The sequence below is a fragment of the Coenobita brevimanus genome, chromosome 71, assembly GCF_032717465.1.
Source record: "Coenobita brevimanus isolate Jiangsu-jjx chromosome 71, ASM3271746v2, whole genome shotgun sequence".
NCBI classification, from domain to species: domain Eukaryota; kingdom Metazoa; phylum Arthropoda; class Malacostraca; order Decapoda; family Coenobitidae; genus Coenobita; species Coenobita brevimanus.
In genome coordinates, this window is record NC_137024.1 from 50,264,920 (window position 1) to 50,291,552 (window position 26,633).

A 26,633-nucleotide genomic window follows, 5' to 3' on the forward strand; every position below is an offset into this window, starting at 1 on the left:
TGTTACAGTGAATGGAGAGAGACTGGAATTGGTGAGAGAGTCCAAATACCTGGGTACAGTGATATGTAAGAAAGGAAAATGTGCAAAAGAAGAGGAAAGTACAGTGACACAAGGGGGGGAAAGTAGCAGGTGCTATGAAGGCCTTGATAAGAATCAGAGGCTTGAGTGTTGCAGCTGCACAAGGTTTACATGAAGGAGTGTTAGTGCAAACTTTAACTTACAGATGTGAGACTATGGTGTGGCATGAAAATGAAAAGTCAAGAGTAAGAGCAGTAGTGATGGGAATGCTGAAGAATGTATAGTATGTGGAGTATAGAGGGTGGATAGGATGCAGAATAATGTGATCTGTAAAAGATGCGGAATGAGGAAGTCTGTGTACACCAGACAAAGAGAGTGTACTGAGATGGTTTGGTCATGTGGAGAGAATGGATGACAATAGTGGTGACAAAGGTATATTTGAACAAATTTGAAAGAGGGAGGAGACGAGGTAGGCCAAGGAGAAGGTGGACGGATGTGGTAGACGTGTGTGTGAGGAAGAGAGGTATTTAAGTTGGTGAGGCTGAGGGACTGACAAGAGACTGGGTTGGGTGGATAAATTTTGTGCAGAGAAGTGCATAACCAGGGATTTGGCACCGCCTTTTAGTGTGATAGCTCAGGTTGACTCTATCAGATAGGTATATGTGAAGCTACAGAACATTGTAAAATTTTTTTGACCTATGTGATGGAGCCAGAATTCTGTGGGCTTGAGTGATGAGTGAATGGAAGCATGGCCCATTGAATTGGGCAAACTGGACGTTGCTACTCCTCACCCTGCCCTAGGGTGGGAAAGGAGGTCTGGATGATAATGACGTTGATGATGATGTTAACAATTCCTTTGCGACATGGTTATTTTGCGTGGTAAAATAAACATATTTTCATCAGTTCTTCTTGTTAGTAACACAGTTTAATTGACTCTTCTTTCCAATACTCTGTTGTTGGTGCCTTTGCAGAATCCAACAGTCACTTGTACACTACAGTAATGTACACTTCAGAACACTGTAAGTTGTATTTACCAGGGAGGAGATGCTGAAGGACCTGGTGATGCAGTGGCTGATAATAATCCCATGTGTTGTAGTGGCAAAGCAGCAGAATGTGTTAGAGAGCCACAGGAGCACTAGAAGGCCAACCAGTTTTCAGAGGGAAATCCATCACAACATGTCCATTTAATAATAATAATAATGTTTGGGAATAGACATAGAGTGCAGTGTAGGATCATCTGAAAATTGGCTCCATAGCGACAGAGGAATACAGTGGAGAGCGAGCGAACATCCATCTTTCTACTGCCAGCCAGTGAAATCTTTCTGCATTAGAATTCTCCCTCCCATGCCATGTCCAATCAAATCTTCTACTCCCTACCCACCCCCAACACCCTGTGAGCTGTTAGGCCCATCAACCATCAACCCTCCCTCCCTCTCACACTCTCATATTACAGTACAGTATAACCCCATTCTTTTTGTGTGCTGTATTTCTTTATTTTCATTTTTTGATATTATGGCTGGATGTTTGATAACAGTAGTCTCATGCAGGATAATAATGTACTTCTAGCCAGAAGAAAGAGTCCTTCATGCTGGATAATGTCAAAGATTTACTGCTGCCAGGTATCGTTTTTATTCAGCCATTTGCTGTGCTGGGTAATGTTGTATCCTGGGTAGTACCAAGACAGATAATCAGAGTTTACTGTAATATGAGGGTCTCAAGTAGGTGTCACGATTCTGCATTCCAAAATTTTTGAATTTCTGTATAACCTTTTGACCCAAGCATTTTGGATGTGAAAATTTGCACTGTACCATAATATGTTAAATACTTTTTTTGTTTTTCCTCCATGAATTGTTAGCTTCTGTGCAAAGATACACAGTTTTACTGCTCGTACAGTCTTCTGCTTTACCATTCATCGTTCTTGGAAAACAAATTCTTTACCTCTTCATGTTTTACATCAGGATGGCTTCATCACAGGATTCACAGTCCTTAGATTATCTCCGTTTCGTTTCGTTTCATTTCGTTTCATTTTTAAAGGCTCCAACATGCTTGCATGCATCAGTCTTGGTCACCTAATGGCGACTCTCCATGCTGCAAGATCTACTGCAGCCTTTCTGTTCAATCCCTTAACCCTGAGGTCACACTTAATGACCTCGTCCCATGTCTTTCTCGGTCTGCCCCTCATAACCCCACCCCCAGTATTCCTGGGAAACTGTTCATTGATTTATGGTAGTTTTTCTAGGGTTTCTATGTACCCCTGGTCATAGACTACCCAAACATCCTTTTTTCTGCCTGTCATTTTCTTGGCAATTTTGAATTTTTTTCTGTTTGGTTTCAGTATACAGTAGAAGTCCTGTTATTCGGCATCTATGGGACTGGGATGATGCCGAGAAATTAGATTTGCTGAATAATCAAAAAACCTACCCACTCAGTACCTTAAATATATTGGTGAACACTGTCATCATCACTTATGGTAATACAACTGTGTTTGGAGAGAGTACTATATACTGTACAATATCGCAATGAATACAGTACTATACCTGAATCTGAAATATATACCTAAATTAGTGAACATATACAAGTGTAATGACACAGTAGGCCTACAAGTCAGATAACACTTCCTGGATGGCCAAAATGATACAGAATATTACCTACCAGCTCAGTACATCACTTGTATTGGTGAACTCATCAGTACTTATATTATTACAAATATGTTTGGAGTGAGTACTAATACTGTACCTTTTCCAAACAAAATAAAATAGTCGGAAAATTACATAAAATAAAGTGAAGGAATATGAATTGGTGAGGTCTTTCTGATGAAAGTTAAACGTATATGTAGCGCTCATTCTTCTGTCCGTTTTTTTTGTTTACATGTGAAAGGGAGAGTATTGATGCAAACAGTAATGTATTCCATTAACCCCTTAACCGCGGGGTGTCACTTTCGTGATGCTTGGGAGCAAAGGATCATGCCGCTGGGTGTTGCTTTTGTGATTCTGTGTTATTTTGAATTCACCCGGGCTTCCAAGTGGGGGCTTGTATCATCTATCAGTACTGCCAATGTCCAACACTAGTCTGCACTCCTAATCTCATCTGTACTCCCATCCATTGTTGACAATTTAGCCATTTCTCCCCATTCTTGACTCCCCTCCCTACCCCCCCTCCATTACCCTATCCTCTCGCCTGCCTGGCTGTGCTACGCTAAGTAAATCTTCCCTGGAATTTTTCATTGATTTCATCCATTGAAATAAGCCCTATGCCCTATTCTTATACCAAATAATATATACAAGAAAGAAATAAGGTAAGTGAGAGTGCCATACACCTGGAATTGGCTAATTATCACCTGACAACACCTCACGTGCACTCGTTCGCTAATTTTCGCTGTTTATTTCCCCTTGAAATATGCCGTATAATCTATTTTCATAATAAATATACATATAAGGAGGGAAGGGAGAAGCCTAAGTGATATTATCATTCACCTGGAACTACCTAATTTATAATGTATTGTCTAGATTTCCTGCCAATCATTTCACTGCTATAAAGTAGCTGTGTCAAGAGGCTAAACGTTGGCAGTACTGATTTCCCTAGGTAGGCCACCACCCCGGCCCACCCTTATCAGTTCACTCTCATCTTCCAGTGTGGGGGTACGTCTGTTCGCTCTTGCTAGCTTCAGGGCCTTTTCACCCCCATGCAAAGGGCCCTGTGACCTTTACCCCCTACTAAACCTCGTGTGGAAAGAGGTAAAGGGCTGACAATTGATAAAAGAGTGACTACGATCTTTCTATTGAGTAAAACAGTGCAAGTGGAATTGTAAATAATGTGTAAACAGCAAGTGAAAGTAATGAATGTAAATATACGTGAACAGTGGAAAATAGTTTTATAAGTTACTTCAAGTGACAGTGCATAACACAGTGTAAATAAAATAGAAATGTAAATCATGTAAATAAAATAGAGAACATAAATAGAAATGTAAATGAGTAGTATTATAAGAATACGAGTATATACCCTAGGAGTAATGAAAGTGAAAGTTTCACTCTAGCATGTCTGAATACTATGAGTTATGAGAGTGAAATTGAAAGTGACATTCACTCTCAATGCTAGTATACAGGACGAGAAAGTGAATGCTACGTATTTTACTGAAAGAAATTGAATCCCTTCAGTGACAATAAACTAATACTACTGAAGGAAACTTATGGATAAAGACTGTAGGTATATATAAGTGTTATATAGTAATAGAAATATAAAGTGTGAGGGGTTTTATTAATAATAAATGACAGAGTACCAAGAGCGAACTATCGCAAGTGCGACGGTCAGACACGCTCGTAATTTTCATTGCTTTCACAGTGGTTTTTTTTTTTTAGTATGGATCCCAAACTACTTGAAAATCATAGAGTAGTGTTTATAATGTTAATATCTGGCTGTGGTAATCATATTACGGGTTGTTGGGAAGTGTAAAGTGGAGACTTCGTTACCCAACTTCAGAGGTCTCCATAAGTCCTACGATAACCGACGAAGGCTCAACAAACGTTCCAGGAGAAAGCTGAAGGTATGTGCCATAAGCATATGTAATTTTAATATTCTGGGACTAATAACTGATTTTTGGCAAATATTTTTTGAGAGTCTGTCGGAGCCCGAATAACCCCGCGGCACACGCAAAACATTGGTAAACATGCCCGCGGTGTAGGGGTTAATAACCTCCGGCATTGAACAACCCTTTACAGTACCAGTGTCAGTGATGTCAAGTTAGTGAGCCATGAAAAAACTGTGAACAATTATGGGAAGGGAGCGAAGGTCACTGGTATGTTTACACGACTCTACACTATGATTCCAAGCAGTCAGGGGGTCTGTTAATCTCAGATGTTTTCGCCCATTTGGTAAATGCTCCGTAACTTTGTAATTTCTCCCATGAATCATAGCAAATCATAGCATGGGTTTAGGAAGCTAAATAACACATTGCTAAGTGCGCCAGACGATTATCTTCACATCTTTCAGAGAATGGAAGAAATGTAATCCCTCTTTGAGTACGTAGAGTAAGTTTCTTCCATTCTTCTGAAATAAATTTATTTTTCTTAATGATGTGAAGATAATCGTCTTGCCCACCTAGCAATGTGCTATTTAGCTTCCTAAAGCCATGCTATGATATCGCTATGAGTCACGGAAAAATTGATAAAGTTACGATGTATTTACCAAATGGGCAAAAACATATGAGATTAACCAACCGCCTGACTGCTTAGAATCGTAGCGTAGAGTCGTGTAAACATACCAGTGACCTTCATTCCCTCCCCATTATTGTTCAGTTTTCTTCATAGCTCACACTATCTTGACATCACTGACATCGGTACTGTAAAGGGTTGTTCAGTGCAGGAGGTTATTAAGGGGTTAATGGGATATGTTACTGTTTGCATCAATGCTCTCTCTTTCACGTTAAACACAAAAACGAACAAAAGAATGAGCGCTAAATGCACACTTAACTTTCATCAGAAAGATCTTAGCAATTCATATTCCTCCAGTTTATTTTTAAGTATTTTTCTGACTTTAGGTTAGGTTAGGTTTCGTTAAATTATTAGGTATTGTACAGTTAAACTCGGTTAGGTTAGGTTTATTTAAACAGGACAGTCCCTTCCACCATTATGCTGAGGAATAACAATACTAGAGCTGTCACAGCCGTACAGCTAAAAACAACGGAGAAACTGATTTAACAAACATCATTTATTTATGGGTAATGCATTACAGTATCAGTGGTTAATGGGCTACGCAATTACTGGTAAATGTCATTTTCAGGAAGGCGTCAAGAATGAACTAATTTCAAGAATTAGCAAGGGGGCTTGGAACGTAACCTTCGCTAATATGGTGGGGGTGGTTACTGTACTGTATGATACTGTGCAATATTGTAATCAATACAGTACTATACCTGAATCTCAAAAAATATAGAAACTAGCGAACATACATTGTAATGAAACATTAGGCCTACAAGTCACAGATAACACTTCCTGGACTGCCGAGATGATTCCGAACATCTGCCGAACAATCAGTGATTTTTGTAAATTGGACTATTTCTCAAAACTGCCGAAATGTCGGATGTACCGAATAATCAGCTGCCGAATAATAGGACTTTTACTGTAATTAACTCCAACCTGAAAGTTTTGTGCTGCGATGTCAGATTGTATTATTCAACTCAGGAGATTCCTATCTGAACTGGGTGGTTACAGAGTCTCCATTGACTCCTTCAGTATGAGAATGTGTCAAGTAAATTTATAATTCACTTCAGTGGAGTGTCCTCCCAGGATTATAATCATCACCAAATGCTGACTTCCTAACTATTGGCTGACCTTCCCTCTCACCTTATTAAGACTCCTTCTTCTAGACTTTATACCCTTTAGTAAGAGAGGTTGTCTTGTGCTGAATGAAATATGAAGGTAGCAAAAATATGATAGTTCATCATCATACTGAGAAGGAGTTCATCATCATACTGAGAAGGTTAAAGGTGATAGGATTCTAACCCATTTAGTACATGAGACCTTAGTAGAGATCAATAAGATGGTCAGGAGAAGGCAAGAATAAGTTTTGAAAGATGCCAGGGTACATGAAAAGCTGAAGAACTTTTTTCTATATTCTCCATCATTCTGTTATTGTATTACTGTCTGTCTAGCTGTCGCATTAGCTCTAAATTTTACTCTCTCTCTCTCTCTCTCTCTTTCTCTCTCTCTCTCTCTCTCTCTCTCCCCCTCAGGCTAGCATTTGTGTGTTCTGGAATGTCATTGGACGCTCAAATAATCCTAACTTAGTAACAACACCAATAAGAATCACAGGACTTTATTACATATAAATAAGAGATTCTATTATTTTGTAGTTGGATTTTTTTTTTTCTTCTTTTTTTTATAATAAGTATTCAGGCAGATTCAGGCAGTTTTGTCACTGTCAAGTACACTCAAACCTCGTTTTAAGGGATTTCAGATTTAAGGGACTCCATATTCTCCCAGACAAACGGACAAGACCATTAAAAAATATGTAATGTCTAGGTTATACACATTAATATGTTTCTTTATACTGATCCTGTAAAATAATATGCATAATTATATAAATAAGTTAAGTGAAACAATCATTGCATTTCATAATAAGATTGTCTTTATATGAGGTAAAACAATTTAAACAATGGACATTTTCAAGTAAGGGACAAGTTGATTCCCCATTTAGTCCCTTAAATCGACGTTTGAGTGTACATATAAAATAAGCTGAATAAATTCATTCGCTCTCAAGCTTCTGCAGGTGAGTTCTAGGGACATAGATAATAGTTTCCCAAGAACCCGCACATGAATTACTAAAAGTACATTGAATTATGGTAGCAGTAGCAGATTTATTAAACAAGGAGCGATGAAAGTTAAAGAAGCCTTGTATTCAGGTTCAACGAGATATGCCAGAGGGTCATCGGCCATCAGTGTTGTGTATAGAGGACCCGCTTATCCCAGGCAATGATATCGGCCGCTCATCCTATGGTGTCCTCCAAGTCAAGCAAGCCTTCGAGTATGCCTACATTGTTCTTTCACAGGTATGGTAGGTAGGGAAGAACTGACAACATCTTCGCCTGTCGTGCAGAAAGTTGGTGTTTTGATGTGACTGCTTGCAGATGTGGTCCCTTAGATTCACTAAGAAGTAAATTCCTGTTTGGCCCATAAACTGTGTCATTTGTATTAGCCACCTTTCTCATGATGTTCATTAAACACTGTTTATGGAGATTGGTTAACATTTTCACTCACTTTATAGGAAAGAGGATATGTTGTTGCTCTGCCTCAGTCTGTATGCCTGACTAGACTTGTTGACCACAAGTAAGTAGCTGCCATCCTGTGCCAGACAGTGCCCTACCGAAGTCAGAACTGGGTCCTTCCACATGGTGACAGGGCTCTTGCTAACTGCCGATGATTGCGAGCCATTTGGCTCCTAAGGTTTCAGATTTACGAGCCAAATAAAGTTTTAGTAGCCAAACAGACTACAAGCCGAAATAGTTTATGAGCAATGAATATATTTATTTATATATTTACATACTGTCTATTTTTAAACATGCACAGTGGTGATAAGGAAAGAATAATTGTATCACAAGCTGCTTTTTTGTTCATTTAAGCGAGATTTACTTATTTTGTAGTTTACTGGGTTTTGAAGTGGATGTATTTTCTCCTTGCCAAAAAAATTTGTTTGCCAAAGGCAAAAAATGCTCGCATTTGCGAACTGTGGCTTGCCAGACAAGAGCCCTGGGTGAGGTGCAGGGAAAATGGAGAAGGCATAACACCCAAGTGGATGAGCTGTGTATAGGAGATACGTATTAGTAGTCTCAGTCCGGACTTGGACTCCATGGTAAATGTGGTTGAGTTCCTGTGTGAGAGTGTTGTGCAAGGCGAGGTACCAAGCTCTGACTCCACATTGCTTTCATGGTAATACCTGCTGGGATGATGGTAACCATCCACCTACTACCTTTTTGGTGGGCTAATGGGTGCTTCACCTTTCCTTGGGGTTATCTGACCAACAAGCAGCAATCTTCCCTGTGCCAGCCACATGCTCTGGCCACATACCTCAAGAGAATTATTTTGAAGTATGAGTGTGCCTAATATAAGATCAGTAGCCCTTGTAATTAAAACATTATGCAATTAAATTGCTTGATTATTAACTTTAGCCAAAAGGTGGAGGGTTACAGTCCCCCCTCACCCCCCCACCCCCCCAAAAAAAATGGGGAGGAAAGCAGTACCAAAGATTTTTGTATTTAACCTTTGGATTACAGATATTTCAAGGACACAGGCATGCCTGGTACAAGGAGATAAGAGTACAGTGTTCTTCACCCATGACCTGGAGGACAAGCTTGATATTACCCATACTCCATCTGTAATCAGTACTCCACCTGTAATCAAAGGGTTACTATAATAGATGGCTTGTGGTTATCTGCTGTCTGAAGTTCAATCCCTGGTTGAGGCAGGGATCAGTTTGGTGATTGGAATTTCAGTAACATACCTTACTGATCTTCTGCAAGTCCCATTGGCATTCAGTAGATATAACCCCACTAATACCAATGTATTTGTTTTGAATGGGACAACCCTAGTCTATATTCGATGTGAATGGTGGGTATTAGTGCCTGCATGGTGACATGAAGGGGTGTGGGACTTAGGAGGACTGGTTGGTCTTAGGGAATGTACTCCTAGGTCTATGCCCAGAGCTAGACACATTAAAAAAGAAAAAAAAAAAGGTCTTAGTATTGTTACTTGTGATACAAAAGAGCATGCATTTAAGTGGAGTACAAGTAATGATCATATTAGTCACTGGAGTGTTCCAAATATTAGACTTCCTCTGTACAGCTGTAAATGTAAACTAGAAGCAACTGAGCTTTTAGGAACCAATGTGACTTGAATGTTCAGTTTTTCAGCAGTATTTCTATGGACATAGTGAGCAAAAAAGAACATTTTAAAAAATGCAGTAAAACAAAGACTTACTGTAGTGCTGAGGCTAGAATCTGCCACAGTATAGCCAGCTGTAGCGAATATTGTAAGATTTGCTATTGTGTGGGCACTGCAGAAAAAATTGAATTTTTAAAGTTTTCATAACAGATAATTTTTATTGATGTAATGTGAAAGTGTGGACTCTAGAGCAAAAATTCACTGATACTCCCCTTCCATCATTGTGCCCTCTTATATATTTTTCTTGAATGTCAGAGAGTATCTCTCTCTCTCATACTCCATTGTTTTGTGTTCAGGTTGCTGTCATCTGAAACTACATTCTTTAACATCTTCTTTGACCACAACCAGCAGACTAGAGTGTATTGTTTTTGTAATGAGGAGGGGTAAATTGAGATGGTTTGTGCATGTGGAGAGGATGGGAGATGACAGGTGGGTGCAGAAAGTGAGAAGTGTTAACATTATGGGTAGGGTTGTGAGAAGTAGACTAAGAAAGGCCTGGGATGAGGTCATTGAACACAACCTCAGAGAGATGAGACTGAACAGGGAGGCTGCTAGAGATCAAGCAGCATGGAGAGCTGCCATTAGGTGACCAAAGCCGACGCTTGCAAGCATGTTGGAGTCTTTAAAAACAAAAACAGTTGGTTGTGATAATAAATGTTAATGTGTTCTGTGCCATGACAGTACAGTATATACACTATACGGACAAACCTACAGTGGCCCAAAATGCTGTGTCCATATATATACGGACAAACTCACAGTGGCCCAAAATGCTGTGTCCATATATATACAGACTAACTCACAGTGGCCCAAAATACCAAATCCGTACATATAAGGACACAGTTTTGTGCACATTTGCACAGAATTATTTGAGTCTGCCCAAGTTGCATGACAGAATATGGGAAGGCAGGGACACCCCTCCTTCCCTTCCGTGAGTGGGAGGGAGGTGGAGGTCTCACTTGCCTCAGTCTCCCTGTAAAGTCGAGTGTCACCATTTTGCGCTACGCTGCCAAGGATATTGAGCATACTCCCAACTTCATAGAATACCATACATTAGAAAATTGTAGTGTCCCCATGGTTGTTCAATATATATATATATATATATATATATATATATATATGGATGGGGTGATGAGAGAATTAAAAACATGGGTAATGGAGGCTGCCAGAGATAAAGGCACCATTAGGTTACCAAGACTGATGCATGAAAGCATTGTGACAGCCTTTATAAACAAAATGATATGACAATCTTGTGGTTGTGTTAGTGGAAGAGGCCTGTACTTAACGTATGACTCCATCCTGATATCTCAGCAAATGTCTTGTTGGTGGTAGTGTGAGATGGATGTGCTCTGTAATTAAATTTTTGTTCCTGAGCTAAAAAGGCTGATGCATGCATTCATGTTGGAGCCTTTATAAACCAAACGATACGACTATCTTGCGGTTGTGTTACGGGAAGAGGCTTGTACCTAAGTTATGGCTTTATACCGATATCCCAGCAACTGTCTTGTCTTGTTGGTGGTAGTGTGAGGTGGATGTGCTCTATACAGTAATCCCTCATTTATCTGGACGTGCAGTATCCGGACCTGTTCATTATCCTGATACTCAACCTTGGCTCTCTTGAACCATTATCCGAATTTACTTGCAATTATCCAGATGTACAGGTCCCCAAGAACTTCGGCTAGACGGCCGACGTGTTCAAACATTCGGTATCATGGCTGCTGGGCTTGAGCCGTGAGCGGGAAATAGGCTGTAACCCACAACCAAGGCTAAAATGTTCGTCCGCTCCTGTACTGAATGGTCAAAGTCACATTCTGGTCCCATCACTCCCAATGAAGCTCTAGCCCCCAAGTACTGCAATTGTAACCCACAAGTTGTGTCAAAATGTCCATATGCATCCCTACCGAATGTCCAGTGTCACACGACCGCTGGGCTAAGTCTTTCCCAACTGCCACCAAGCATCGAACACAGACTACAAGCAACGAGTTCATGTTCGGTGACAGCGGCCATCCATCTCTACCGAATGTCCAAAATCGCCTGGTCACTGGGAGTTTTGTTTCCAAATGGCCACCATGTGTCTAACAGACCACAAGCACGAGTAAATGTGCAGTGAAAATGCCCGTCTGCCTAGTGGCAGAAGGGTGAAAATCCTGCCCACAGCCTCGCTTCTCCCCCCTTCCCATTCCTCCTCCATACCTCCCGACTCCCCCCTCACTCCTTGAGTCCCTACCCTCCATCATGCTGATAGCACTGACTTGTGAGTTTTTAAAGCTTTTTTGCAATTTATTTGAATACTATTGGTTGTATCAAAATTCCAAAGTGAGCACGAGGAAGCTCATGAAATTCTGCATCTAGGCATATGCTTAACTCTTGGAAGGTGCTGGCAAAATTTTGCACTAGGATGGTGGGAAGTTATATGAAGTTTCCTCTTTCTTCTGCCTGTGGGTGACTTTACAGTGAGTGACAAGCCTGTTTATATTGGGTGGTAACCATATAACCAAATTATGGCGGATGGTGGTTCAGTGGCTAATTAAGGTGCTCCAATTGGATTGAGCCTGTGTAGGTTTATATCCCAGGGGTGGTTGGGGTTTATTGCCCACGTAATGCCACTTAGGGATGACTGAGGCTGGTCACTCTCATCTTAAATATCAGGACCAACTTGCCTAGCCCCTGGTTCCAACACTCCTCATGGGGCGATATAGGATTGGATGATGGATGGACGGATGGATGGATGGATGGAAGTTTTACTCATGGACACTGTTTATTCTCACTGTATTTCTTTACTTTTACTCATCAGTTAGCTATGTTTTTATTAGCTTAGCTTATAGTATAAGCACCAGCAAAGGTGATGGTATATATCTATAGCCCGACGCCCTAATCCCGCAAAGGGTGGCCGCAGACAAAACGCCTCCAAGTCACTCTGTCACCCACCATTTGACTCCCCTCCCCCCAGCTCACCCCCCCCTCCCTCATATACCTCTCAACTCCATCCCTCCACCTCATCCTCGGTCTACCCCTCCCTCTCCCTCCCTCCACCTCACCTACATACACCCTCTTAGTCAGTCTTTCATTCTCCATCCTCTCCACATGTCCAAACCACCTCAGTGTATTTCTCCTAATCTTTTCAACCACATCCACAACTACCCCACAACGTTCCTTCACTTCTTCATTCGTCAACCTGTCCCTCCACGTCACTCCACATGCTCCTCTCAGGTAACTCATTTCCACTGCTCTCACTCTTGACTTGTTCCCTTCTTGCAAGGTCCACGCCTCGCTTCCATACGTCAGGGTAGGGATCACAATACCATCATGCAGTGACTTCTTAACTTCCATACTCACCTCCCTATTTCTCATCACTGCTTTCAGTGAGCCAACAACCTTCCTTCCCTGCTGTACCCTTTCATTTACTTCATCCCCCAAAGTTCCATCCTTACTCATCACACTACCCAAGTACTTGAATGCACTCACATTCTCCATATCCTCACCATCCAACCTCACTGCACACTCAGTGACTTCATTCCTCTCAAACACCATAACTTTACTTTTGTTTACATTAACTTTCAGCTTCCTCCTCCTACACACTGTCCCAAATTCATTCACCAAACCTTGCATTTATACAAATTTAACCAATATCAGGGGCATATTTGGCTGTGGAATTTTTTTGTGGCCTGGGAGCAATTATCACTGGTGTCAGATAACTGATTTTCCAACCATCCTGATGTTTTTTGTGGATGTATGTTGTTTATGCATTGTTTCTTTGGTGTTTAACATTAATATGGATAATCTTATGTATGTTTTGATGTCAAAGTGGCAGATTGACCTCAAAACAATGCCAAAATTAGGAGGGGTACTGTACATACCAGTGATAAGAAACAGGAAAGTGAACATGGAAGTGAAAAAGTTATTACATGACAGTATTGTGATACCAACTCTGACTTATGGAAGTGAAGCTTGGACGTTGCTGGAGGGACACAAGTCAAGAGTGAGAACAATGGAAATGAGTTATTTGAGAGGATCCTGTGGAATCACATGGAGAGACAGACTGACAAATAAGGATGTGAAGGAGCGTTGTGGTGTGGATGTGGATGTGATAGGAAGCATTAGGAGAAACTCACTGAGGTGGTTTGGCCATGTGGTGAGGATGGGGAGTGAGAGACTGATGAGGAGAGTATATGTGAGTGAAGTGCAGGGGGAGAGAGGGAGGGGAAGGCCAAGGATGAGATGGAGGGATGGAGTGGAGAGGTATATGAGAGAGGGGTGTGTGAATTGGGAGCAGGGCAGTGAAATGGCGGGGAACAAGGTGACGTAGAGGTGATTTGTTTGTGGCCACCCAGTATAAGGTATTAAGGCATCTGGCAATAGATAGATAGATAGACTGTACATACAGTAGTGTATAGGTAGGGTGTTTTTTTTTTTTTTTTTTTTTTTTTTTTTTTTTTGGCATTACTTTGGATATTCTTGTGTGTTTTGATGTCTAAATATGGCAAATTGACCTGAAAATAGTGCCAATATTAGGAGAGGTACTAAACATAGTGTATAGGTAGAGTGTATTTTGGTTTTCAGTGTTTTTTTTTTTTCCATGGTTTTCTTGGTGTTTAGCATTGCTTTGGATATTCCTATGTGTGTTTTGATGTCTAAATATGCCTGAATGACCAGAAAACACTGCCAAAGTAAGCAGGGGTACTGTACAAATAGGTTAGGTTTAGATGGAGGTTGGGTATAGGTAGGGTCTGGGTGTACAGTAGTAGGGGGAAATTGTTCATTATCCAGACATTGCCACTACCTGGACATGCCTTTGGCTCTATTATGTCGGATAATTGAGGGATTACTGTAAATAAGTTTTTGTTCCTGAGCTGAAATGCTGAAGGCCTCAGGAAGTATAGGAGTGGGTTTATTCACTGATTTTATAAATTATATATTATACAAGTGCGTTGTTGGAGACTGTGCGTAGAAGGGGAGGGGTGATGCCATGGAAAGAGGAAATTAGGGGTAGTTGGGTTTTATTGCTCACATATTGCCACTCAGGGATGAATGAGGCTGGTCACACTCATTGCAAATGTTGGGACCAACTTGCCTATCCCTGGGCTTCTTCGCTCCTCATGGGGCAACACAGGATTAGGTGAATGAATTAATGAAATAAGTAAAACTTTTGGAACAGATATTGAAGGCAATGGAGAGAGTCGTGGAAGGTATGATTAGGGAAAGAGTGAATACTGATGAGATGCAGTTTGGGTTTATGCCAAGCAAAGGGAACACTGATGCCATATCATTGTCCAAAATTTTCAGGAAAATTATACAGGAAAGAAAAGGGAGCTGTACTTTGTTTTTTGTTGATTTGGAGAAGGCTTTTGACAGATTCCTTAGGGAGGTGGTGAAGTGGGCAATGAGAAAGCTTGAGATCGAAGAGTGGCTGGTTAGAGTGGTTATAGCTATGTATGTGGGTGCTTGCACCCAGGTTAGACTGAATGGAGCTTTGAGTGATGAATTTTATGTGTATGTTGGCATGCATCAGAAGTCAGTCCTAAGCCCTTTATTGTTTGTTATAGTGCTTGAAGCTCTCACATTACCTCAGAAATGAATTCCCATGGGATATTTTGTATGCTGTTGACCTGGTGCTGACTACAGGGAATGAAAGGGAGGCAGAGGAAAGATTTAGGAGATGGAAAGACTGAATGGGGCACCAGGGTTGAGACTGAGAGTAAATGTGGATGAAACAAGAGTGATGATATCTAGGGCAGGTGGCAGTACTGTCAAAGCTTAGGGACTGGCCACATGCAGTTTGCCACGAGGGTGTGGGAAGTAACTCCATCTTGTGCATTGTTTATGATTAAGTGGGTGCACAAGCGAGACAGTGCTGATTTCATGTGAGCAGTGTGTTGGAGAGAGCATGTAGTAACTGTCTGGCTTGAAATGTTTAATCTTGCTGGTGAGTCTCTTGATTATGTGGAAGAGTTTGGCTATTTGGGGGACATGTTATATGCAGGAAGTGGGGCTGGAACTAGCTCATTGGCTGGGGAATGGGGTGATTGAAGGAAGTTAAGGGAGATGTTGCCTCCTGGCGTTGAGAGGGTTTTCCATCCTTGCTAAGGGATCTTTGCATGCAGCCTGTGTCAGGAGTATAATGCTGTATAGTAGTAAGACCTGGGCATTAAAGAAAGAGGATATTCATAGGCCTGAACCTACAGAAATGACTGATTAGATGGATGTGTATTGAGTCCTTGAATGCAAGGCCTGGGGGGTTAGGATTATGACTGAAGAGTTGGGAGGAAGGATGGGACTGGAGTATATTGGTGTTGTGATGAGGAGGAGTAGATTGAGATGGTGTGGGCATGTTGAGAGGATGAAGAATGACAAGTAGTTGCAGAAGATGAGAAGTGTGAATTTGAGGGTAGGGTTGCAAGAGGCACATCGAAAAAAGATCTGGGATGAGGTCATAGTTTGTAACCTCAGGGTTAAGGAACTGAATAGGGAGGTTGCCAGAGATGGAGCAGCATGGAGAGCTACCATTAGGTGACCAGGGTTGACACATGGAAACATGCTGGAGCCTTTATAAACAATACGATGCAATACAAATAAGTTTCTCAAGATTTTTCAGAGCGTCTTTCAAGTTCCATCACTGTTGTTGATGCTGTAACATTCAAGCATGATTTGAAAGCAAATTTAAGTAAGAGTAAAGTGATGGTTGTAGAAAGAGATATGCTGCATTGATGAAAGGAGAGACCTGCATCAGTGCGTTAATAGGAAAGGGGTAAACTTGCACAGGAAATGAAGTGACTTAGGGAAAATGACCAGTGCTATTGAGGCCTTGATATGAAACAGGTCTGCATGAAGGTGTGTTAATATTCACATTAATGTATGGATTTGAGATTGATATGCCTTGAATGGGAAAGTCAAGAATAGAAGCAATGGAACTGTTGCTGTTGAGGAATGTGTATGGTGTGCACCAAGTGGACAGGATAGGAAACGGTAAGTTCTAATAGATGTGGAGAAAGGAAGTTTGTCAATAATAGAGTAAAAGAGTGCTAGATGTATATTTTCATAGTGAGATAATATATGTAGTTTGGATGGTAAATGGTAATATTTGAGTTAATTTGGCAGCAGCAGCCATGGTAGACAGAAAAAGGTAGGTGGATATGGCACATAAGTATAGTATGTGAAAATGTGAGTTTGGAAGCTAATGAGGGTAATGTATTGACAGGATAGTCAAATTGGTTGCATGAAGGTGTAGGGATGCACATGACACCAGTTTGACAACCATTTTGAAAGTTGGTAGTTGATGAAATGTAAGTGAAGTGTGTCTAAGAGGAAAAATGTTTAAAATTTTATGCAAATGGTAAAGCTTGTTAGTTGGAGCCAGGATTCTATGGGCTTGACTAATTATGTGGTCCATTTCACTGAATATGCTGTTAATAGTCCTCTCTTTTTTATACATTCTCTCCGAATTTCTGGATCCTATCTCATCCCATTTTTAGATGGTAATAAGGATAATGATAATGATATGTGACCTTATGACTGATGTTTTTTTGACAGGCGGTGAACCCACTCAACAATATCATCAATGACCCCAACATTCACTCCATCCTGGGCCGTGTTCTTAGAATCACCGATGATGTAATCCACTACCGTCAGTGGATCCGGAGAACCTTTCCTGTCGCCCCTGGTACCACTTCCCTCCGCACCCACCCTTCCCACCCACCCTCAGCCCCACCAACACCACCAGCACCTTTTCATTCCACATTGCAGGTGAGGCAAGAGCTCAGCCAGAGTAACAGTACTAATATATAGGGAGATGTGCATAAGTTTGGCCTTTGTAATACTGTATATTGATGGTCGGTTCTGGTTTGTTGGTAATGTATGTACAGATGTAGTATAAAGTTTTCACTGTTTTCTGAATAATTTAATCACATTTTGCAATGGTAATTTCTGCTGGTTGTGTAATCAGTCATCAGTGTGACAAAAGTAATCATATCAGTACTAGCTCATAGACATCATAAATGTCATATCTGATACTGGTATATATATATATATATATACACACACAGTAACCCCTCTATAATTCAGATTAATTGGGGGGAACCCTATGTCGAATTATCCAAAGATCCAAATTATTGGAGCTCATGCTTGCCCCTATCCCCAAACCACACCGATGCTCACTAAAACAAGGCTTTTTCACAAAAATGTTGAACAGTACAGTACAGTAAGCTCGCCCTGAACACATTCTCACCGAACGCACTTGCAATTATACGCGGTTAGTGCTGGGATACATATAAGACAACGTAAGATTAAAGAACCATTACGAAAACTATGAATTTACGCAAGAGAGGCCTTTGAAAGGCCAAATTCTCGAACCTCAGCACAGCGCGCATGGTTTGTTTTGATCACGTGATCATGTGATTTGCTGTACTGCTTTTCCACAATACTGTACATGTAAGTTAAATATTTACATTACTGTTCTGGTAAGTTTATGTACAAGTTAAAGTACTGTTAAATAACATTAAAGCAAGAAATAAAGTCTTATAACCAATTTACCTGATAGGTGTCGGAATATTGCCATATTTGCTTGTTCGTTATGGATTTGCTGCACTGATTTTCCACAGTACTGTATTTGTGAGTTAAATATTTACTGTTCTGTTATATAAGTTAAAGCACTTAAATAAAGTTAAAGCATTAAATAAAGCCTTGTAACCAATTAACCTGATTTATATGATTACCCATGATCGGCGGGTTCCAAAACAATTCTCCGTCGTCAATTCGCCGCCAGACAATTCCCCGTTGATGTGGATGTGATAGGAAGCGTTATGAGGAACACACTGAGGTGGTTTGGCCATGTGGAGAGGATGGAGGGTGAATGACTGACGAAGAGAGTGTATGTGAGTGAGGTGGAGGGGGAAAGAGGGAGGGGGAGGCCGAGGATGAGATGGAGAGATGGGGTGGAGAGGTATATGAGAGAGGGGGGTGTGAGTTGGGAGCAGGGGAGTGAAATGGCGGTGGACAGGGCGACTTGGAGGCGATTTGTTTGTGGCCACCCCAAACGGGATTGAGGCGTCTGGCAATAGATAGATAGATAGACAATTCCCCGTCAAAACATGGACGATTCCCCGTCAGGACAATTCGCAACCTGAACGATTCCCTGTCATTCTATAAATATACTTATTTCATCTTTGAATTATATTCTAGCATCACCCACAGCTGTTTTCATTAATGACGGCAAATTGTCTTGTTATTGTTGTGATGGCGAATTGACGACGATGAATTGTTCTGAAATCAAGCGGCATCGGAATGTTGCCTTGTGTTTATGTATTTGTGTGTTGAAGTTTTGCTGTGCAGTACTGCATTTGTAAGTTATAACTTTACATAAACCTTCTAACCACTGAAAGTGCTTCATATTAATTACCTATGGCAGATAACAGCAAAACACCACGTTTTGGGGGTCTAGGGAACAAAATAAGGAGTAGTTAAACTTACGCATTTTTGCACCGAACGTGCCATGGTTGGAACCAAACCCTCACGTTATGGGCGAGCTTGCTGTATATTATTACTTTGTACTCAAAGAGTGCACAGTACAATAAATAAGAAAGTGTCAAACCTTGATAATAAAGTCTTGCAACACAGTAGTTGAGTACAGTACACTTAACTGAACCAAAGGTACCGTACAGTTCTTAAAAATTACATTTATTACTACACTTATCACTACAGAAACTGTTCACGTCCGCTTATCAATGGAACCCTTCTCGGAATTGTCTCGCTTAATTCGAATTTCTATCCGAATTAAAATAATTTGTTTGGTTGTCAAAAAAGTTCCGAATTAACCGATTTCCAAATTATTTGGGTTTGAATTAGGGAGGGTTTACTGTACTTAAATATATACTGTATATATATATATATATATATATATATATATATATATATATATATATATTTAATAGATAGATAGATATATAAATATATATATATATATATATATATATATATATATATGTAATAGATAGATAGATATAGAAATATATATATATATATATATATGTAATAGATAGATAGATATAGAAATATATATACAGTAAACCCCCGCTATAATGCGGTTCAGATATTGCCGGTTCACTTTATCGCGGAATTTTCATTGGAACCTAACTATTTTTACATTGCGGGAAACCCCGCCTCATCGCGATTTCCACAAAGCCTACTACGGCTATTTTTAGGGTACAGTACATATTTTACATCTTTATTTTCAGTACTGTATTCTGAAATGGATATGTTTATTGTATTTTACATCTTTATTTATTCTAAAATATTAATAGCTGTATTAAAATAATAATTAAAAATCGGCTAATATATTTGATAAAATACAAGCGAAATCGTGGCGTGGGGTGAGGAAATACCCAGACTCATTGGTAGGTGGCACACAATTGGCTGGAGCCTTACCAGTAGCCAATCCAAACACGCTTTACATTTTTACTCGCCGCTGATTGGCTGCTGCCGATGCGCCCTCCTCAAAGAAAGGAGCAGGACCGCACCACACCACCATACCGCACCTCCCAGTTTACCTGACAAGCACAGGCGTAGGTGGAGACACTTCAGCAGTCTGCTGCACAAACTCTCACTGCCTTCCATATGCTACATTCTGCCTTCTTTATTGTCCAAACAGTTGACTCAATCACCCCAAACATACGGTTCTGAGCCAGTTCACAGGCATAGGTGGAGACACTCCATCACAGTCTAGTGCAGTAGCCCATACTGACTCCCGTTTAGTCCCGTATGCTACGTTCTGTCTTCTTTATTGTAAGAACAGTTGACTCACCCCAAACACACGTTCAGAGACAATTCACCATCAAGTCAATTCACCATCAAAACATGGATGATTCCCTGTCATTCTATAAATATACTTATTATTGATTAATACTTTAATAACTAATTTTCAGCAGGATTTTATAACTCATATAAGTAAAAAACTAGTGTACTGTACTTGCTGAATAAACTGGTATGTAAATAAATGACGGGGAATTGTCCTGACGGAGAATTGTCGGCTGTCGCCGACATTCCTCCCTTAAGTTTGACCAACACTTTAACTTTCTCTGTCAGCAACATCACTTTAATAGTCCGTTTTGGTGTGTTACCACATGCATCACTAGCACTATGCTTAGGCCCTATGTTGACAAACAAGGCAAGCAGTCACTGGAAGGCAGAAAAATAAGCCACAAATAATGATTTGCGAGTCACGCATGGTTCGACCATCGGATTCAAACTAACTGTGTGGTGCGTGGTAGACCGACCTCCCGCACTTACGTTTCGCTCACCACCGGCAGAAATGTCGTCATAGGCGCCCTCTCAAGAGCTGCACAACTAATATACACCTTGTACTGAACTTCATGATCATCATCATCTTCAGTTTGTCTCATTCATCATCAGTGAGTGCCTGTACTGGTTTTTCTTAGTAGTAGACAATAAATAGCCATTTTAGGGGTAGCGTCGATACATCGCGGATTTTTGCTTATCGCGGGTGCCTTTGGAACATAACCCCGCGATAAAGCGAGGGTTTACTGTATATATATATATATATATTGGGTTTTTGCCAGGCAAAGGGACCACTGATGCCATATTCATTGTTTGACTGCTTTAGGAAAAATATATTGGAAGAAAAGGGGAATTGTACTTTGGTTTTGTTGATTTGGAAAAGGCATTTGACAAGAGTCCCTAGAGAAGTGATGAAGTGGGCAATGAGAAAGCCTGAGATCGAGGAGTGGCTGGTTAGGGTGGTTATAGCCATGTATGTGGGTGCTTGCACCAAGGTGACGGTGAATGGAGATTTGAGTGATGAGTTTTCCATGAATGTTGATGTGCACCAGGGGTCAGTTTTGAGCCCCATGTTGTTTATCATGGTACATAAAGTCTCTCATGCAACTTCAGAGCTGGACTTTGTGGGAAATGTTGTACTGTATGCTGATGATTTGGTGTTGATTGCAGAGAATGAAAGGGAGGCGGAGGAAAGATTTAGGAAGTGGAGAGATGGTATGGGGCACAAGGGCTTAAGAGTAAATGCAGATAAAACAAAAGTGATGGTATCTAGGCCTGGTGGTGGTGCTTTCAAAGAAGAGGGAGAGCTACCATGTGCAATTTGCCACAAGGACATGGGAATTAATTCCATCTTGTGCAGTGTCTGTGATGAGTGCATAAGAGATGTAGTAGTATTAAGGTAGACTGCGAGATAATGCTGATTTCATGTGTGGGGTGTGTTGGGGAGAGTAGGTGGAGATTGTCAGGCATGAAAGGATTGAACTTGCTGATGAGTCTCTTGAGTGTTTGGAAGAGTTCTTTTATTTGGGAGACATGGTATGTGCTGGAGGTGGTGCTGGAGCTAGCTCTGTGGCCAGAGTGAGGTGTGGTTGGAAGAAGTTTAGGGAGGTGTTGCCTCTCCTGACACTGGGAGAGCTCTCCCTTCATACTAAGGGATCTTTGTTTGCGGCATGTGTTATGAGTGTAGTGCTGTATGGTAGTGAGACCTAGGCAATAAAGGAAGAGGATATTCGCAGGCTCAGATGTACAGAAATGACAACGGTTAAGTGGATGTGCAGTGCATCCCAGAGTGTGAGGCCTGATGGGGCTAGGTTTACGATGGAAGAGATGAGGGGTAGGATAGGATTGGAGTGTATTGGTGTTATGATAAAGAGAGCTAGATTGATATGGTTTGGGCATATGGATAGGATGGAGGATGATAATTGGATGCAGAAAGTGGGAAGTGTTAATGTTAGGGGATAGGGTTGCAAGAGGTAGACTGAAAAAGACCCAGGACAAGGTCATTGAGTGTGACCTCAGGGATAAAGGACTAAATAAGGAAGCCGCCAGAGACCGAGCAGCATGGGGAGTTGCCATTAGGTGACCAGGTCCAAGACATGCAAGCATGTCGGAGCCTTCAAAAATGAAACAAAATATATATTTTCTTACATACTGAATTGAACAACAAAAAACTTTTCAGTTTCAAACTATGACAAATTTTTAAAAGTGCATGCAACTTCTGGTGGCAGATACTTTCAGTCACCTAAAGCGTAATGGTTGTAGGTAGCTAGTAACTAGTTTGTGTCATACACTATAATATATATAATCATACATACTGAATTGAACAACATAATCATATAATTTTCAAACTCTAACAGATTTTTCAAAGTGTTTGTAATTCACAGGTGGCAGATACTTATGGTCACCTACAACCTAATGTTGTAGTTAGCTAGTTACTAGTGTGTGTCCTGCTGTATAAGAATGACTACTGTATATGATTTTAAAAAGCAGTACTTTAAGACACTCCTAACCAAATTTTCTCTTTTCTTACTTCTGTCTTTCATAACTTTTCAAGAAAGGATTTCAAGAGTGGTATGAACAAAAGAATTCTTATAGAAGAACTGTTCATAAAAAATATCCTATTCAAACGAATGAACAAAGTGCATGCAGTAGAAGTAGAAATTTCATTCCATTTCAGACTCTTTGCCAGGCAAAACACCTTCATCATGATTAAGCATAAAAGAATTATCTTTAGTATGGAAAACATTAGTTTCATTATTTGCGTATCTTCGTAGTTTTTGCCATTTTCACGCAAGGAATATCTAAACAAGGTTATTTTGGTCCATCTTCAAGTTGAGCAGTTATTAAAGCTTCATGTTTTCATCATGTCTTGACAGTGTCATGTTACATTGTTTTCTTTTTCTTCATGCCCCATTATCCATCAGTAAATAGTATGTTTGTTGATGTTTCATCTAGGTGAAATTTCCTTCCAAGCAGAAAGCATTTTTCTTCTTGTATGATGACATTTCTTCTTCCATAGCATAATACTCTCTCATTTTCCTGCCACCTCCCTCCTTGCAAATAGACAACAAAGACAGAATGTCTGTATAAAATTTATAGTGTATATATATATATATATATATATATATATATATATATATATATACACAGTAAAAGTCCAATTCTTCGGCATCCAATTCCCCGGCAAATCTGACATTTCGCCAGTTTTGAGAAATAGTCCCATTTACGAAAATCTCTGATCGTTCGGCAGATTTTCCTATTTTTTTCGTCAGTCTTGAAATTCTCCATGAGTCCTTAGAGCCTGTTGCAGGACCTTCTACTGCTGGGGACTTCTTCCAGCAGTAGCAGACTCCAATCAACCCCTTCTATTGTACATATGTAAATAAGGAACCTACTATAAGTTTAGGTAAGTGCATGTGAACTTGTAGGCCTACTGTACCATTACATTTATATACAGTATGTTCACTAATTTCTTTATTTTTCATATTCATGTATAGTACTGTATTCATTACAGTATTGTACAGTATCAAACAGTATACAGTACTCTCTCCAAACACATTTGTAATGATATGAGTAGTGATGATAGTGTTCACCGAAACATATAAGATACTGAGTGGGTAGGGTTTTTGATAATTTGGCAATTTTGATTTTTTCGGCACTTGCCTGGTCCCTTAGATGCCGAAAAATCGGACTTCTACTGTATATACAATATATATATATATATATATACATACATACATACATACATACATATATATACAGTACCCTCGTGTCCAACACGCATTTGTCCAGCACAATTCACATCCAGCACGGAGAGCAAAAAATTAGTACGATTTAATACAATTTAATTACTGTAACACGGGTGTGTTAGCATAACACAGACGGAGCTCCGAGAAGTGGGCAAAATCCGCAGAGTTCGCCTCTAGCATGATCACTCCCGGTCCAACACGGTCATACTGGACGTTCCCATGACGCTGACAGCCAATCTAAACTTCCGATCAAATAGCCTCCCCTGCCCGCTGTCATGACGTGATTGTGATGTCGCCCAATTAAAAATGCTTCTGCTCGCACGTGATGTTTTGTTTACATTTCTCCTGCCACAGCGCCACTCAGTCGCATAATTTACATTGGACAGTGCTTTCTTCTCGCTGCATTTTCTGCCCTTGCTACTGCATTTTACCCTGCTCACGATGCCTAGGAAGCCTTCTGAGAACCCCAAGAAGTGGCAGCACCTCCGTCGGGTCACCAGGCTTGAAATTATCGAGAGGAAGAAGAAAGAGGAGAGGAATTTCAAAGGATGTATGAGGGAGGTTGAGGAGGAGCAGCACCCATTACCCGCTAGTGACGCCAGCAGCCATCCTCCAGGGACCCAGTAGGATTCCCTACAGCCTCGGATACCACCTTCCGTTTCCAGCCAGCACACGAACACTATCCTAAAGGTTAGTTATCATTCATACTACAGTACCATTTATTATAATTACAGTACTGTACCCTCGCATCCAACACGCGTTTGTCCAGCATGATTCACGTCCAGCACGGAGAGAAAAAAATTAATACGATTTAATTACTATAACACAGGTGACGTGATCGTGATGTCGCCCAATTAAAAACGCTTCTGCTCTCACGTGATGTTTTGTTTAAATTTCCCCCGCCACAGCGCCACTCAGTTGCATAATTCGCATTGGACAGTGCTTTCTTCTCGCTGCATTTTCTGCCCTTGCTACTGCATTTTACTCAGCTCACAATGCCTAGGAAGCCTTTTGGGAACCCCAAGAAGCAGCGGCACCTCCCTCAGTCCACCAAGCTAGAAATCATAGAGAGGAAGAAGAAAGGGGAGAGGAATGTGGACATTGTCGAGGCCTATGAGGTGAATGAAGCCAGCGTGAAGACCATAATAAAAAACCAAGACAAGATCCTAGCAACAGTGAAGGCTTATGGAGGCGGGCCTTTGAGGCGCCGAGTTCATTAACGGGCTAAGCGCCAAAAGTACAACACACCAGAAAATGCATTGAAAGTCTAGCGACTTCAAAACTCTGATATCTCAGTAATCACTTGTGTTATTTTGATGTGTTTTTTTTTTTTAAATGTAGCATATGGTATTTTCTTTATTGTAATAACCTCTGTTTTGCTCTATTTGTCATTAATCATGATGATATCGTGTGAAGAAGTAAAATTTTGCCCCCCACTGCTGGACTGATGGGCCAAGGAAATATTTTTATCCTGCTAATAACTGCCGAAATACAGCATAAGATGTCAATAATATATTAGCATAATATCCCAGGAGTGTCACACTGTGGAATAAAATCAAAGTTCTATGACATAAGTATTATTATTTTCACAATAATAGCAGTTGAAAGGTCGGAAACTTTGTGCGTGTTTTTCTCGGAGTTTTTAACCACCAGTAAACACGAACCACATCACAAACATCAAGAAAAACATAATAAATTATTATATTGCTGAGAATAATCTAAAAGTAAGACAGCATTCAATGTATGAGGACATTATTAGAAAACCCCTGTAACCTGAATGATAAAAAAATGAACCCGTAACCTGAATATAAAAAAAAAAAAAAAAAATTCCACGAGTACCAGTAACTTCACAAACATAATGGTAATAATAGTAATAATGGTTAAAAAGTATTATAATAATAATAATGAGAAAGCAGCAAGTTACTATGCACTACAGCTGCTGGTGGGAGTAGTGTCAGGTGTCAGCTTATTGGCTAGCTGCAGTGCAACCTGACTATCTGATTGGCCAGCTTCAAGGGGGGTAAGGAAAGGGGCTGGGATATAGCCTGGTAATGCTCTCACATTCGCCTCAACACCACAGGGAGTCGACATAAGGAACATAGGAAAGGCTGAACTCATAGGAAAAGCGACCATACAGCTGGCAGAATTCTGGACCCAGTTGCCCGCCTTGAGCACTAGTGCGGAACCAGACTGTTTTTTTTACTGCGTCGTACGACGGCGCAACACGGTTGTCTACTTAACCAGGATTTTGACCCCTTTGTAGGTTGTTTCTTAGCACTTTTTTACTTCCAACTTATAGAGGGATGGTTTAGCTACTTGTTGGTGTGTGTAGGTGCTTGGCAGCCATTTTGGCGCTTAGCCCGGTAATGAACCCAGCGCCTCATTTATTATAATTACAGTAGTACCAATATATGTATAGGTATATGGTAGGTATTTAGGGTGACTTTTCCTAGGGTTCCTGACGTAATTCATTTTCCCCATAAGCTCTGTTGTTTGTCCAACACGTATTTGGTCCAACACGGGACCCGTGTATGACAATATTACCGTGTTGGACGTGAGGGTACTGTGTATGTATATATATATATATATATATATAATATATATATATATATATATATATATATTATATATATATTTCATCATCATCATCAGCCGT

At 40.5% G+C, this 26,633-nt stretch overlaps 1 protein-coding gene across 2 annotated transcripts in view; it reads left to right on the forward strand.

Annotated features, from left to right (window-relative positions):
* Positions 1-26,633, forward strand: part of LOC145406638 (terminal nucleotidyltransferase 4B-like) — a 170,307-nt gene that overhangs the window by 111,269 nt on the left and 32,405 nt on the right. For both annotated transcript variants that reach the window (XM_080277715.1, XM_080277716.1), the window contains exons 6-7: positions 7,412-7,558; positions 16,971-17,183. In XM_080277715.1, the coding sequence (XP_080133841.1) occupies positions 7,412-7,558; positions 16,971-17,183 (360 nt within the window). The remainder of the gene's footprint in view (positions 1-7,411; positions 7,559-16,970; positions 17,184-26,633) is intronic.